The sequence below is a fragment of the Brachyhypopomus gauderio genome, chromosome 4 (assembly GCF_052324685.1).
Source record: "Brachyhypopomus gauderio isolate BG-103 chromosome 4, BGAUD_0.2, whole genome shotgun sequence".
NCBI lineage: Eukaryota > Metazoa > Chordata > Actinopteri > Gymnotiformes > Hypopomidae > Brachyhypopomus > Brachyhypopomus gauderio.
The window spans coordinates 22218422-22235921 of record NC_135214.1 but is presented as its reverse complement, the minus strand read 5'-3'; the positions used below and the strand labels follow the sequence as shown (position 1 = coordinate 22235921).

At 43.9% G+C, this 17500-nt stretch overlaps 1 protein-coding gene across 15 annotated transcripts in view; it reads left to right on the top strand.

The window, feature by feature from the left end:
- The window catches only part of cacna1db (calcium channel, voltage-dependent, L type, alpha 1D subunit, b), an 83832-nt gene that overhangs the window by 20563 nt on the left and 45769 nt on the right, over positions 1-17500 (top strand). For all 15 annotated transcript variants that reach the window (XM_077003042.1, XM_077003041.1, XM_077003034.1 and 12 more), the window contains exons 4-7: positions 13135-13274; positions 14055-14194; positions 15492-15644; positions 16193-16389. In XM_077003042.1, coding sequence (XP_076859157.1) covers positions 13135-13274; positions 14055-14194; positions 15492-15644; positions 16193-16389 — 630 coding nt within the window. The remainder of the gene's footprint in view (positions 1-13134; positions 13275-14054; positions 14195-15491; positions 15645-16192; positions 16390-17500) is intronic.

Genomic DNA, 17500 nt, shown 5'->3' with positions numbered 1-17500 from the left:
TAAAGTTCTTCATCCAGAGCTTTAGCCTCACTCCACTGTAAAGTTCTTCATTCAGAGCTTTAACCTCATGCTACTGTAAAGTTCTTCATCCAGAGCTTTAGCCTCACACTACTGTAAAGTTCTTCATTCAGAGCTTTAACCTCATGCTACTGCAAAGTTCTTTGGCTAGAATGTTAGCCTCACTCTACTGTAAAGTTCTTCATCCAGAGCATTAACATCACTCTACTGTAAAGTTCTTTATCCAAAGCTTTAGCCTCCCTCTGCTATAAAGTTCTTCACCCAAAGCTTTAACCTCATGCTACTGTAAAGTTCTTGAGCCTGAACATTGGTGTCACTCTACTGAAATTTTTTTGGGCCAGAGCCTTAACCTAACTATACTGTAAAGTTCTTCATCCAGAGCATTAACCTCACACTACTGTAAAGTTGTTCATCCAGAGCTTTAGCCTCACTCCACTGTAAAGTTCTTCATTCAGAGCTTTAACCTCATGCTACTGTAAAGGTCTTGGGCCAGAATGTTAGCCTCACTCTACTGTAAAGTTCTTAATTCAGAGCTTTAACCTCACTTTACTGTACTGTAAAGTTCTTCATCCAGAGCTTTAGCCTCCCTCTGCTATAAAGTTCTTCACCCAAAGCTTTAACCTCATGCTACTGTAAAGTTCTTGGGCCTGAACATTGGTGTCACTCTACTGTAAGGTTATTGGGCCAGAGCCTTAACCTAACTATACTGTAAAGTTCTTCATCCAGAGCATTAACCTCACACTACTGTAAAGTTGTTCATCCAGAGCTTTAGCCTCACTCCACTGTAAAGTTCTTCATTCAGAGCTTTAACCTCATGCTACTGTAAAGTTCTTGGGCCAGAATGTTAGCCCCACTCTACTGTAAAGTTCTTCATTCAGAGCTTTAGCCTCCCTCTGCTATAAAGTTCTTCACCCAAAGCTTTAACCTCATGCTACTGTAAAGTTCTTGGGCCTGAACATTGGTGTCACTCTACTGTAAAGTTCTTGGGCCAGAGCCTTAACCTAACTATACTGTAAAGTTCTTCATCCAGAGCATTAACCTCACACTACTGTAAAGTTGTTCATCCAGAGCTTTAGCCTCACTCCACTGTAAAGTTCTTCATTCAGAGCTTTAACCTCATGCTACTGTAAAGGTCTTGGGCCAGAATGTTAGCCTCACTCTACTGTAAAGTTCTTAATTCAGAGCTTTAACCTCACTTTACTGTACTGTAAAGTTCTTCATCCAGAGCTTTAGCCTTCCTCTGCTATAAAGTTCTTCACCCAAAGCTTTAACCTCATGCTACTGTAAAGTTCTTGGGCCTGAACATTGGTGTCACTCTACTGTAAGGTTCTTGGGCCAGAGCCTTAACCTAACTATACTGTAAAGTTCTTCATCCAGAGCATTAACCTCACACTACTGTAAAGTTGTTCATCCAGAGCTTTAGCCTCACTCCACTGTAAAGTTCTTCATTCAGAGCTTTAACCTCATGCTACTGTAAAGTTCTTGGGCCAGAATGTTAGCCTCACTCTACTGTAAAGTTCTTCATTCAGAGCTTTAACCTCACTTTACTGTACTGTAAAGTTCTTCATCCAGAGCTTTAGCCTCCCTCTGCTATAAAGGTCTTCACCCAAAGCTTTAACCTCATGCTACTGTAAAGTTCTTGGGCCTGAACATTGGTGTCACTCTACTGTAAAGTTCTTGGGCCAGAGCCTTAACCTAACTATACTGTAAAGTTCTTCATCCAGAGCATTAACCTCACACTACTGTAAAGTTGTTCATCCAGAGCTTTAGCCTCACTCCACTGTAAAGTTCTTCATTCAGAGCTTTAACCTCATGCTACTGTAAAGTTCTTGGGCCAGAATGTTAGCCCCACTCTACTGTAAAGTTCTTCATTCAGAGCTTTAGCCTCCCTCTGCTATAAAGTTCTTCACCCAAAGCTTTAACCTCATGCTACTGTAAAGTTCTTGGGCCTGAACATTGGTGTCACTCTACTGTAAAGTTCTTGGGCCAGAGCCTTAACCTAACTATACTGTAAAGTTCTTCATCCAGAGCATTAACCTCACACTACTGTAAAGTTGTTCATCCAGAGCTTTAGCCTCACTCCACTGTAAAGTTCTTCATTCAGAGCTTTAACCTCATGCTACTGTAAAGGTCTTGGGCCAGAATGTTAGCCTCACTCTACTGTAAAGTTCTTAATTCAGAGCTTTAACCTCACTTTAATGTACTGTAAAGTTCTTCATCCAGAGCTTTAGCCTTCCTCTGCAATAAAGTTCTTCACCCAAAGCTTTAACCTCATGCTACTGTAAAGTTCTTGGGCCTGAACATTGGTGTCACTCTACTGTAAGGTTCTTGGGCCAGAGCCTTAACCTAACTATACTGTAAAGTTCTTCATCCAGAGCATTAACCTCACACTACTGTAAAGTTGTTCATCCAGAGCTTTAGCCTCACTCCACTGTAAAGTTCTTCATTCAGAGCTTTAACCTCATGCTACTGTAAAGTTCTTGGGCCAGAATGTTAGCCTCACTCTACTGTAAAGTTCTTCATTCAGAGCTTTAACCTCACTTTACTGTACTGTAAAGTTCTTCATCCAGAGCTTTAGCCTCCCTCTGCTATAAAGTTCTTCACCCAAAGCTTTAACCTCATGCTACTGTAAAGTTCTTGGGCCTGAACATTGGTGTCACTCTACTGTAAAGTTCTTGGGCCAGAGCCTTAACCTAACTATACTGTAAAGTTCTTCATCCAGAGCATTAACCTCACACTACTGTAAAGTTGTTCATCCAGAGCTTTAGCCTCACTCTACTGTAAAGTTCTTCATTCAGAGCTTTAACCTCATGCTACTGTAAAGTTCTTGGGCCAGAATGTTAGCCTCACTCTACTGTAATTTTCTTCATCCAGAGCTTTAGCCTCATTCTACTGTAAAGTTCTTCATTCAGAGCTTTAACCTCACTCTACTGTAAAGTTCTTCATCCAGAGATTTAGCCTCCCTCTGCTATAAAGTTCTTCACCCAAAGCTTTAACCTCATGCTACTGTAAAGTTCTTGGGCCAGAATGTTAGCCTCACTCTACTGTAAAGTTCTTGGGCCAGAATGTTAGCCTCACTCCGCTGTAAAGTTCTTCACCTAAAACTTTAACCTCATGCTACTGTAAAGTTATTCATCCAGAGCTTTAACCCCACTGTACTGTAAAGTTTTTCATCCAGAGCTTTAGCCTCACTCCGCTGTAAAGTTCTTCATTCAGAGCTTTAACCTCATGCTACTGTAAAGTTTTTGGGCCAGAATGTTAGCTTCACTCTACTGTAAAGTTCTTCATGCAGAGCATTAACCTCACTCTACTGTAAAGTTCTTCATCCAGAGCTTTAACCTTAGTCTACTGTTAATTACTTCATCAAGAGCTTTAGCCTCACACCGCTGTAAAGTTCTTCATCCAGAGCTCTACCCTTATTCTATTGTAAAGTTCTTGGGCCAGAAGCTTAACCTAACTATACTGTAAAGTTTTTCATCCAGAGCATTAAACTCACACTATTGTAAAGTTCTTCATCCAGAGCTTTATCTTCCGACTAATTCAAAGCCACTGGATCACAAGGAGTCAAGGAGGAGGATGGCAAAAAGACCATATTGTTTGCTCACTCATTCACTCTTTACCTAATTTCATCCTTCCCTCCTTTATCTACTAGCACACAAACATTCCCTCCATCATTCTCTCTCTGCTCATTTCAATCACCACCAGTACATGACCGTCACTGACTGCTCCTCCTCACACACTTTGTGGACAAGGAGTCGAGTCTCTTTAGGTGTTTCTCACAGACACATCAAACACTTAGAATACGCATCAAAGCATTTATAGGATTATTTTACATCTCCTACATGTTCTTGTTCATCTTATAATTTGATCTAATTTCTTATCCAGTTCAACCTCATTTTCATTGTTTACTTTCTATTAGTTTTATTTGCAGAGGTTTTAGATGCAGACATTGAAGCAAACTTCAAATGTGTAAATGACTGAAAGATCCTTTAAACTCTTTCTGCCATTATATTACGACTGTAGTCATGCACTGTTGATAATCATCACATCACTGTTTATGCTCTCGAGCCTGATATCACAGCAAGTCGTTTAAATCTTCCCTGAAATCCTAAAATTCTTTTGTTGCATTGTGGACATTCTGAGATGTCTCGGACATTGTAAACAAGTGTTCTGAGGACAATTTAATGAATTGCAACATTCACCTGATCTTGCAAATGTAAAACATGTACTTCAAAAATAATGCAGGGTCTTTTGTAACAAGGTTTGCTCCAAGAGTTAGCCTGTGTGCTTTAATGTATTTTTCAAAGCTTTACATGTAGCAGCATGAGCTCAGGAAACACGAGTTATCAGCATGTGTGCATTACTGAAAGTTTCTGGAAATGTTATTATGAGGAATAACTGGCTTTGATGGGCTGTTTGCTTGTATGTGGAATGTTATTATATAACATGATAAATAACTTCATTATAATGGTTAGCAATATGTTGCCTGTAAGACTGTAACTTTTATAGTTGCATAATACTTTTCTTCCAGTGCATGCTGTTATTAACAAAGGATTATTAAAGACAGAGGTTCTATTCTATTCTATTCTACTCTCTGGATACATTTCATGGTCTTCTTGACGATCCCTAGTAATAATTGTAACTTGTGTGTATGGGTGAATATAAGAGTATAAGTAGATACCTGCATTCCTACACATCCCCACACACCCCCACACACATCCCCACACACCCCCACACACCCCCACACATCCCCACACATCCCCACATATCCACACACATCCCACACATCACTACACATCTCCACACATCCTCACACACCCCCTCACATCCCCACATATCCACACACATCCCACACATCACTACACATCCCCACATATCCACAAACCCCCACACATCCCCACACATCCACACACATCCACATACACCCCCACACATCCCCACATATCCACACACATCCCACACATCACTACACATCCACACACATCCCTACACACCCCCACACACACCCCTACACATCCCCACACATCCCCACACACCCCCACACACACCCCTACACATCCCCACACATCCCCACACACCCCCACACATCCCCACACATCCCCACACACCCCCACACATCCCTACACATCCCCACATATCCACACACATCCCACACATCACTACACATCCACACACATCCACACACATCCCCACACATCCCTACACACCCCCACACACACCCCCACACATCCCCACAAACCCCCACACATCCCCACACATCCACACACATCCACACACATCCACACACATCCACACACACCCCCACACATCCCCACATATCCACACACATCCCACACATCACTACACATCCACACACATCCCCACACATCCACACACATCCCTACACACCCCTACACATCCCCACACATCCCCACAAACCCCCACACATCCCCACACATCCCCTACACATCCCCCACACATCCCCACACATCCCCACACATCCCCACAAACCCCCACACATCCCCACAAACCCCCACACATCCCCACACATCCCCTCACACCCCCCTCACATCCCTACACATCCCAACACATGTGTGTGGGAGTGTTCCTGGCCTCACGGCCCATGTCGGGGAAAATCACGAGTGTGACAGGACTCTGCCGAGCAGAGTGGCTGATGTGAGCGCACCATTGTGTGTGCGACCAGTGCGTGTGCACTGTGTGTGCGACCAGTGTGTGCAGCACAGTGCGTTTTAAGCACAGAAAAACTGTCAGGGATGCATCATCTCCGTCAGCTTTTGAAGAGCATGCCATCCGCCCGCAGCTCCCAGAAGAACAGAAGACAAGCACAAACGGCCTGTCAGGACTTGGGTGCCTCCATCAGGATCAGCTCAAGGCTTTGATGGAGCGCTGGGGAGGATTTGCATGTTAAAATGGCAGTAGGAGACCGTGATGAACCGGCAGCTGCGTAATGAAGGTCAATGACATTTCTGACCTGGGCTTCTGTCGGTGTTGATGTGCTCTTGTATTGCTCCATTTGGACGGGTTTACAGCCTCCGTAAAAAACGAAGGAGCAGACCGTCAGTTGGAAGATGTTTCAAGATGTTATTCATCATGGGCTAACCTGAGGCAGACAGCACTCACACACTACTACATGGATACAGTTACATCACTCAGGGCCTTCATCTTTGGCTGTCACTGTTATTATACACTCACACACACACACACACACACACACACACACACACACACACGTACACACACACACACGCATACACGCACACACACACACACACACACACGCGCGCACACACACACACACACACACACACACACACACACACACACTCTGTTGTATGCTTTTGACAGGCACTTCTTATTCAGGTATAGAGTGTAAAACTCGAGAAAAGTGTGACACGATGAGTTATGTAAACCAGACTCCTGTTCCTCACCTCTTTTTCTGCCTCTCTCCCTCTTTCTCTCCTCTTTTTCTCCCTCTTTCTGTCTCTATTACTGATTGTAGTCACAGATCATGTTTCCTTTATGCGAGGGATAGTGCGGGCCTCTAATGGTTCATCTGTAAACAGCAAACACAAGTACACACACATGCACACATACGTTAGCATAGAAATCCAACTGAATCTGAATTGTTCATTTAAATGTGCTAAAATTCATAATCATTTACATGTTTTGCATAATTTTATTACATTAACACAAGTAGATTATTTTGAAAAAAAGTGCCCCCGAGACAAAGAGCGCACATGTGAGCTTGTGTCAACTCTTAAACAACTGAGGTTGGACTGGTCCACTGTCCTTATCTCCAGCACGCCAAGAAGTCTTTTTGTCCCAGATCATCTGGCTGCTGAGGTTTCCATCTATGGCGAGCTGAGATCTCTGCCCTGTGTTCCAGATTTACAGCCAAATCTGATCTTACAACATCCCCCGCTGACTCTGTGTGTGTGTGTGTGAGTGTGTGTGTGTGTGTGTGGGGGGGGGCGTTGTGCAATTTTAAAGCACAATAGCATGGGCTAGGCGTTTCATTCAGGCTCTGTGAGCTTCAGTGTTGTGGTCCATTCTCTGCTTAGTCAGCTGTTCATACACTTAAACAGGCCATTAGGCCCCAGTGTTACGGTGGGGCGTGTGTCTGTACATATGTGCATGTGTGCATTTGTGTGTTATCTGGGTCTGACGGTGTCAACATCTGTTTTGCTATGATCTCTTGTTACACACACATACATACATGCACACACACATGCACACACTACAGTGCATCATGTCATCTGTTGGTGGTTGAGATAAGCCCTTTCGCAGCAGACAATGAAGAAATGTAAGGCTTATAGAGTTAAGAATTCAAAATGAGAAGAGAAATACGACACTCTTACATGGCTTTAGCTTATAAAATACACTGTATTTTCAAATGACCACTACAGCTGATGATGTTGCTTAGCAAATCAATAGACATACATTGTAATTGATTTATCAATAATTATATTTTAAAAACTGCTATGGCTACATTGCTTCAGTCATTTTGCAACATTAGTAGTTGCAAAGAAGCTTTTCAAAATGTCTTTGTCCATGTCTCTAATGAGCAAGCCAGAGGAAGCAGTGACAATGTAAAACTCCTGCGGTGTAATTAAGGAAGGAACCTTGAGAGGACCATGTCTGAATGAGATAGATCCAGAGGTCTCAGTTATTCTGGTGGGTCTAGAGTGGGCGAGCTGTATCTGCACCCAGCGGCGTATATGGGGTGGCGGACGAATATGGCAGTATCAGTTCATCTATTTGTGGCATTTTCTGACATCATCTTAGATGCTTTGTTACTGATGAGCAGGTCTAGGCCAGTTGTTCTGTCCTTAGATTATTAAAAGACAAAACCCCTCCTGAGGACTTTTATTTTGACAGGTTTGTCTTCCCTTTGCAAAGCGGGAAGTGAGGCAAAAAAAGACCAGTAGTTTCAACGTCCCCTTTTTTGACGTTCAATATTAATTTCTTAGAATTTCTTTGTGCTTAGATAATACTTTGACGATCAAATCTATGTCTAAGTTGCCACTTTTGTCAGTTGTGATTTTCACCCCAATCAAAATTTGTCCTCTGCATTTACCCATCTGTGCAGTTAGAACACACACACATTAGTGATTACTAGAGGGCTGTGGTGGACACACACACACGCTAGTGATTACAAGGGGCTGTGGTGCACACACACAAACACACATTAGTGATTACTAGGGGGCTGTGGTGCACACATGCCCAGAGCGGTGGGCAGCCCTAACCCGGCACCCAGGGTTAAGAGCACCTCAATCATGGCCTGGGAATCAAACCCACGACCCTCCAGTCTTAAGACCGGTTCCCTAACCCCCAGACCATGACTGCCCCACTCTCTAGAGGTGCTATGTACAATTGTTGGTGATTCCCACACTGGAAAAAATCTAAATCTTACCAAGTGTATTTGTCTAATTTCTAGTCAAAATATCTCATTAGACTTAATATAAGACATAATTGCCTAACAAGTACAATTTCAGCAAGATATAGGGACTTGTTTTAAGACAATACAACTTGAATATCTTGTTAAATTTTCTCACTATACTGGCAGATAATTTTGCTTGATTCAACCATTCTTTTTCTTATTTTTGTTTATATTTTTCTTATTTTTTGGCACAGATTCTTTGCAGTGAATTGTTACCTTGGCTTCTCTTTGTCCCCACTAAATTACATAATCCATACTAAACGTAGTATTTAGGATAAGTTACTCAACGGTGCAGTGTGCATTATCTCTGAGATGTTATGTAAGGCCATGTTCTACTTCACAGGTGTACAATACTCACGCTGTAGTCATTCTTATTTTTCTATGGTTTCACTCCCAGTCATTCGATGTATGGATGGACGCTACATCCTGACTCATGTATTGGTTGATGGGAGTTTGGCTCGCTGTTGAATTGCATAAACGTAAACGCGAGGAGAACAGGACACCAGTGCTGGCATCATCTCTGCAGAAACATGCAAATAAAACAGAAAGATGTCTTTGGAGCTGTAGATGTCTTTAGATGAATGATGCGTGAGCAGCACATATACAGTAGATGTGTGAGTGGCCCTGATGCACCTCTGGGAGGTTTATCTGTAGAAGCACAACTGAAAGGGAGGATCAAAGGGTGAACAGGGTCCTGAGGGCTTTCTAGGACATTGCATTCCACCCACATCATGAAACTCTTTATTACTGGACAACAGCCTCAACACCGTGGATTATTAGAAAGCTCTATGACTGGGGGGGGGACCTGGATCACAGACCTGGATTTAAAAATTGATTATGTTTGAATCCCAATTGAAATCTGGAAGACTGGTTCCACAGTGTCATTATAGGAGAAGGCTTTTCCCTCACCTGTAATCTTACTCATTCTAGGAACTGAGATAAACCATTTGGAGAATGCAGTAAGCTAGGCGGGTTATAGCATACAATGAGCTCACTCAGAAACTGTGAGACCATTTAGTGGTTTATACGTCAACAAGAGTGTTTTATTCAAAATGTATCCGCCAATTGCAGAGCTGAAAGCACAGGTCTAATGTGGTCAAGCTTTATAGCTCTTTTAAGAGTTTATTTAATAACATTTTAGAGCAACCAGTTCTGGTTAAGTAAAAGTGAGGACCAATTTTTATGCATTTTATGAGGATTGTCTCACTTTAGCAATATTATGTAAATGTAAAAAGGCAGTTTGAGTAACATTAAATGAGTGTCAAATGAGAGGTCAGAGTTTTGGGACTTGCTGAAGAGGCATGAAGATTTAGTATATTAGATTATTGTCTCTTACAGGCATGGGCCCAAGCAGTAGCTCATCTGTTTTTTAGCAGGAGAAACTTGACTACTAACTATCTTTGTTACCACAGTTTCAGTGCTGTTTAGTCCAAATCCAGACTGAAATAGTTCCTGTAATTCCAATAATAGTCCAGTTGGGACTGGATGAAGTATTGGGGGGAAAAAGTATCTTATTGGTTACTTGAGCTAACTATTTGCAGACGAACAGAGTCTTCATAAATGTATTACTGCTACGTTCCTGTGGGATAAGTGATTTAGTTCTGATTGGTATTAAGCATCTTGTTTTAATTGTTTCTGTTAGAAATGAAAGAAGGTACCAAGGTTCCAGTCTATTGTCACAAATTTTATTTAGATGGTCCAATGTTCGGTTATAGGATGGGTTTACTGATGTATCATGCACACTGATATATTATGCGTGCTGGATAAACAGCACAGGCAGCTGTCTCTGACCGACCGAATGCTTCTCAACGCTCCTTAGATGAATCAGGGAGGCCTCAGCTCAGATGAATAAATGCGAACGCTCTCCCTATTCATTATAACCATGGCCAGAACACAACGGGTTGCCCAGGCAACAAAGGGAATTACACAACGGAGAAGAGGTTTTTTTCTCTCTTTTCTTCCTTGTGTAGTATAGAGGGATTCCGGGAAAGGACACGTTTGGGTTCACGGTATTTCTCTGTGTTCCAGAGCATAATGACGTTCAGCGCTCAAAGGGCTGTTGACGCCGCAGCCAATCAAGGCTTTAAAAGCTTTTATCTCAACCTTTTTACCTGAGTGCATTCAGCTGTTTTCTTCCCTGTAGCCTGAAGAATCACGGCACATATGACATCATGCACGGATAGCAACAACGAGTTCTGGTGTAGGGAGAAGAAATACATGAATAAACTGCCTCGCATGTAAACACCGTCGTCATCCTGTCACTTCCTGAACCGTGCTTTGTGATTTTGATAACACTCCATTGATCACTTTTGGATCAGAATGTGGCTGCACACATTTGGCTCGGTTCATTCTAGGCTTGATTCCTGGGTGTGTTCAGGTGTGTGAGTGTGAGCACCCGACTCTGGTAGCTTTTGATCACCCTGCTAAAGGGGTCAGTTGACTGACATGCTAAATGACCAATGACAGTCTATCGTGTTTGTATTGGGCCAGTTGTGAAAACGGTGGTTCAAAGAGTGGTGACAATATTTACTTCCTACTAAATGCTTCAAGCTGAACTTGTGAAAAACTGTGAAAGACTAGCTAGCTAGCATTCAGACCCAACTCAGTGTACTTACGTATACACAGAAGTGTACACCGCCATTGAGACTATAACCAGGGGCGTAGTGAGGTTTAATGTGGAACTGATTTACCAGGGCCCCATGTGGGGGGAGGGCCATTGAGGAGTCTGGAATTTTATTTTCCTTTAAATGTCACTTAATAATTACAATAAATGTTGCTAAGTAATGTAACTGTAATGTTTTGGGTAAATGAATCGGTTGATTGATGGATTGAATTGTGTGTATTAGCCTACATATACTGTCTGAGGACAGGCACCCTCACCATTTGCACAAAATGGTTTAGTCCTCCTTCACCGGCCTTTTTAATTATGTGCATTTAACTTAGTGTTCATTCTGCTGAAGCGACAGGGCGTGTTATGTATGTGGTATAGAGGATGATATCCAAGAACGATAAGTCCTGTTTTCAGAAAAGAAAAGAGAGGCAGGAAGGAGACAAAAAAAAAAACGAGGGAAATCAACTGCTAACAAACGTCTTTCCCAAGAAAGGAGATCCCAAATGTGAAAGCAAATAGCCTACATTAAAATGAATTCCTGTGGTTATAAAACCGCTTCATTACCACCGTGATTGTCAGTGCTAAAAACTGCATTCTAACCCAAAATTAGAAATAACCTTATCTGTAATCTGAGGTAATTTTTGTTTGCATAGCCTACCACACCATTGCAATAGTATACTAATTGAAGGTGGCACATTTAAATATTTTTCATAACTTTTTGTATATTCTTAGCTGTATATTCTTAGTAATGGTTGCAAATGAGAACAGTGATCACAGCAACTATATGAGCAAAATGAAAGTCCGGCTCTGCCACCATGTAGGCCTAAAGACCCACAGAACCACAGACCCACAGAACCACAGACCCACAGAACCACAGGCCCACAGGTCCAGACCCACAGACCCACAGAACCACAGACCCACAGATCCACAGAACCACAGACCCACAGAACCACAGACCCACAGGTCCACAGACCCACAGGTCCACAGACCCACAGACCCACAGGTCCACAGAACCACAGACCCACAGAACCACAGACCCACAGACCCACAGGTCCACAGAACCACAGACCCACAGACCCACAGAACCACATACCCACAGACCCACAGGTCCACAGAACCACAGACCCACAGAACCACAGACCCACAGAACCACAGACCCACAGACCCACAGGTCCACAGAACCACAGACCCACAGAACCACAGACCCACAGACCCACAGGTCCACAGACCCACAGACCCACAGACCCACAGGTCCACAGGCCCACAGATCCACAGAACCACAGACCCACAGGTCCACAGGTCCACAGACCCACAGGCTCACAGGTCCACAGGTCCACAGACCCACAGACCCACAGACCCACAGGTCCACAAGTCCACAGACCCACAGACCCACAGGTCCACAGACCCACAGACCCACAGACCCACAGACCCACAGGTCCACAGGTCTACAGGTCCACAGGTCCACAGGCCCACAGGCCCACAGGTCTACAGACCCACAGGCCCACAGGCAGGGCGACACGCAGCAGGTCCAATTCAGAGGTGGAGCAGTTTCTGAAGCGTCCCGAGTAATCACTTTAACTCCTGGTCACGCTTGGCCCCAGAGCACCCAGACCAGATTTTCACCACTCAAACGGGATTAATCTCGCCCTGCTTTACCACAGCTATTCTTAATGCCGTGGCTAAAACACGGGCTCCCGGTTTCTAGCAGTAATTGCGTCTCGGTCTCTGGACACCGTGCCTGCAGGCCAAACCTCCTCCGTTTTCTTCTTCCTTTGACACGTGATCGCAGGTTCGTGTCAAATGAAGCACGTTCATGTTTGTAGGACTGGGTTTTATGAATTGAAAGACAAGGAACAGATTTGATTTATGATGTTATACTGCAAAACTTATGAGACCGCAACAACTACAATTATAAATCATACACAATCTGCCGCTCTAAAGAATTATTTTGCATCGTACCAATACTGTTAAACTGCACATTTGACTGTGAAATTTACATCACACATTAATTATTAGATTTTAATGAGAGTAGCACAAATCAGTTTCTTTCCCCTTCTTTTTACAGGAAACAGTGGAATATGCCTTCCTGATTATTTTCACTATTGAGACCTTTTTGAAGATCATAGCCTATGGACTCGTGATGCACCAGAACTCCTATGTTAGAAATGGCTGGAATATGCTGGATTTTGTAATAGTCATAGTGGGGTAAGTGTGTATCACATCAACATGAACACACACTGTCCAGTCAATGTCTGTTTCAGGAAAAGCTGTTTCAAAATCACAGACCTTATGTGTAGATAATTGCAGGAACTCACAGAGAATCTTATTGCCTAAAGTACAATGGCCAAACAATGCAAGTGAATCACACAGAACAGGAAGGTTCTGTTGGCACACAGCGTAAGAATGCTGATGTGCTGTGACATTTTGAGGCTAGTGTATCTGCCCGAAGCGTGTGTGTGTGTGTGTGTGTGTGTGTGTGTGTGTGTCGGGACGATGGGGAACAGGCGGCATAAACAGGGTGAACATATTCAGCCTAAGGTCAGCAAACATGGGGAGTTTAACATGCGCGCAGGCACACACACACACACACACACACACACACACACACACACACACACACACACACACACTCTTCTGTCAACTGTCACATGTGATTCGTCTCTAAAAACAGTGGATACATATTTAGGGGATGAATGAGTGATGAATGAGTGAGCTATATTCGTTCCGCTTGTCTATTTCTAAAAGCAGACTGCCAGAACTGTAAACCACACATCGGCTTGAAAAGCACATTTACGTCTTTTGCAGATATGTACTTTAAATATTATTGATTGTAAAATGTTTGAGTCAAACTCCGAATCTCTTTATTCTAGTGTTTTTGACTGAAATTTAAAAATATTGTTTTTTTTGTGTGTGTTTTTAATGTTTTCTCTCAATTCCTATCTCGTATGTGTGTGTGTGTGTGTGTGTGTGTGTGTGTGTGTGTAGCCTGTTCAGTGTTGTCCTGGAGCTGCTGACCAAAGAGGGTGATACAGGTCAGAGCGGGGGCAAGCCGGGCGGATTTGACGTCAAAGCCCTGCGAGCGTTCCGCGTGCTCCGGCCTCTCCGTCTCGTCTCAGGAGTCCCCAGTGAGTCAACGTCACGGCAACGCTCACCCAAGCATCATATACCCGCCAAGAGTCTAGAAGATAACACGCATATGAACACAACTCCAGATTAAAGATGTTGGTCATGTTGATAATCTGGGGGGAATGCAGCAGTCAGATTAAAGATGTTGGTCATGTTGATAATCTGGGGGGAATGCAGCAGTCAGATTAAAGATGTTGGTCATGTTAATAATCTGGGGGGAATGCAGCAGTCAGATTAAAGATGCTGGTCATGTTGATAATCTGGGGGGAATGCAGCAGTCAGATTAAAGATGTTGGTCATGTTGATAATCTGGGGGGAATGCAGCAGTCAGATTAAAGATGCTGGTCATGTTGATAATCTGGGGGGAATGCAGCAGTCAGATTAAAGATGTTGGTCATGTTGATAATCTGGGGGGAATGCAGCAGTCAGATTAAAGATATTGGTCATGTTGATAATCTGGGGGGAATGCAGCAGTCAGATTAAAGATGTTGGTCATGCTGATAATCTGGGGGGAATGCAGCAGTCAGATTAAAGATGTTGGTCATGTTGATAATCTGGGGGGAATGCAACAGTCAGATTAAAGATGTTGGACATGTTCGTCCTCCTCTGAGCATGGCAGAGTTCTCCTGAGTCCTGAGAGGTCACAGCACGGCAATCCTGGGTTTCTGTTTTCACATTTCCCTTTACACATACTTCTAATACTGTTCAGGGTTACACATATTTTTGTAACAGATGCAAAAAATGCATATAAAAGCAAGGTATTAAATCCGATAAAAACTGCTTCATAGTGTAAACCACTGACAGCATGTGGGTGCACAAATACACAATACATGGAACAAACACACAAGACATGGGGCAGAAACAACAACACAAATACCTGTATGCATATAGTAACATTAGGGAAACATTAGTAGCAATAGTAACACTAGTAACATAACATAGCACTAGTGTGCTAAGTGGATTTAAAGAAGGTAACGTAATATTCAGTTGTGTACACATGAGAATTCAGTAGTGCAGGGTGTGTGAGGTGCTCCAGGAGTGATTACACTTCAGTGTTTTCCAGCTAGTGTGCTGTGTGTTCATGAGAGCATGGTGATTCAGCAGAGATATGGCACTGGGACTCAAACCATTCAGGTGTCACAAATGAAGTTTGATGTCTGTACAGTTTCTGAAGTGCAGCAAAGCACTGGAGAAAAAAAAAGAAGCTTTGTGCCCTTGTAACATTATGATTACACTGTGCACTGGCAGCTTGGGGCCTGAATGCTGTTTGACACGTCAGCTGTGGTGTACCTGAAGGTTTACAGGTGGTGCTGAACTCCATCATCAAAGCCATGGTCCCTCTGCTGCACATCGCCCTGCTCGTACTCTTCGTCATCATCATCTACGCCATCATTGGCTTGGAGCTCTTCATCGGGAAGATGCATGCCACCTGTTACCTGGACGGCACACGTAAGTGTCCCTGTGTCCATGTCTCTGTGTCCATGTCCCTGTGTGCACCTCCCTGTGTCCATGTCCCTGTGTGCACCTCCCTGTGTCCATGTCCCTGTGTGCATGTCTCTGTGTGCACCTCCCTGTGTCCATGTTGCTGTGTGCATGTCTTTTTTTGCATGTCTCTGTGTCCATGTCTCTGTATCTTTGTCCCTATGTCCATGTCCCTGTGTGCACGTCCCTGTGTGCATGTCTCTGTTTAAATGTCTCTGTATCCATGTCCCTGTGTCCATGTCTCTGTGTGCATGTTTCTGTGTAAACGTCCCTGTGTGCATGTTTCGTGTGCATTTGTGTTTCTTTGACAGTGATATTTCTCTCTGATTGTTCATTTGCATGTGATGAAATTATCATTTTTATAGTGTGCATGTTGTGATTTTTCAAATGATTAAATTAGCAATAAATAATCATTTGAACAGTTTTGATTGGTGTAGTGATTCTTTCTCAAGGCTCTTCTTCTACACCAAGCATGGTCATTATTAGTCAGCCTGCCTCTCTGTCACCCCCTGTAGGCACTCTGGCGGAGGAAGAGCCAGCACCTTGTGCGCTCTCGGGCCACGGCCGCCACTGCACTGCTAACGGCACAGCGTGCCGAAGCGGCTGGCAGGGGCCCAACAACGGCATCACCAACTTCGACAACTTCCTGTTCGCTATGCTCACCGTGTTCCAGTGCATAACCATGGAGGGATGGGCAGACGTACTGTACTGGGTACGAACTGGTGCCAGAAACACACACAGACAGACAGACAGACAGACAACCAGCTAGCCAGACAGCCTGACAGACAGACAGACAACCACCCAGACAGACAACCAGCCAGCCAGAGAGACAGACAGACAACCAGCCAGCCAGCCAGACAGACAGACAACCACCCAGACAGACAACCAGCCAGCCAGACAGACAGACAACCAGCCAGCCAGAGAGACAGACAGACAACCAGACAGACAGACAACCAGCCAGCCAGCCAGACAGACAGACAACCAGCCAGCCAGCCAGACAACCAACCAGACAGACAACCAGCCAGCCAGCCAGACAGACAGACAACCACCCACCCAGACAGATAGACAGACAGACAGCCAGAGAGACAGCCAGCCAGCCAGCCAGAGAGACAGACAGACAACCAGCCATTGATAGTAATACAGTTGCCTATGGCATGTAAACACCCATTTGAAGTGCCTTAAGGTTAACGTGCAGCAGAAGAGGAGGTGTCACTGTCGCTGCTTTGGAACACTTTCCACTACATGGAAAACAGCGACACAATGATGTCATCATGGTTTCCTCACCTCTTGAGTGTTAAAGGACTTGTAACTAAAACTGGAACCTGTAAGAAGGTCAAACAACTGTAATACTGTAAGAAGGTCAAACAACACTTTTAAGGGCTAGCGTGAGAAGGTAAGCTAGTTAGAAGCTAGTTATAAGATAGTGTAAGAAGGTCAAACGAAGGTCGCTGAGCAAATAAAGCTAAATAACTTGCCCAGCGTTGTAGCTATAGCAGCTGTGGCCCATCCTGAGTTCTTTCCACAGAGCGTACGGCTGGTTTCTGCTCTGGCCATGACACACATGTCCAGCTCTTATTATTATATTCTGAGAGCCACAGATACGGATGGTGTGGCGATTCACTCCCGCCCAGCTCACTGTCTCACGCTTCCTCGTCACTCTCTCTCTCTCTCTCTCTCTCTCTCTCTCTCTCTCTCTCTCTCTCATTTCCCATTTATTCATCCGTTACCATGGTAAATTCTCCAAATGCTAATGAGGCTATCAAAGCGAGTATGCGCGAGTCTGACTGACGTGATGGTGGTGGTGAGAAAGCTCTGGCCACTTT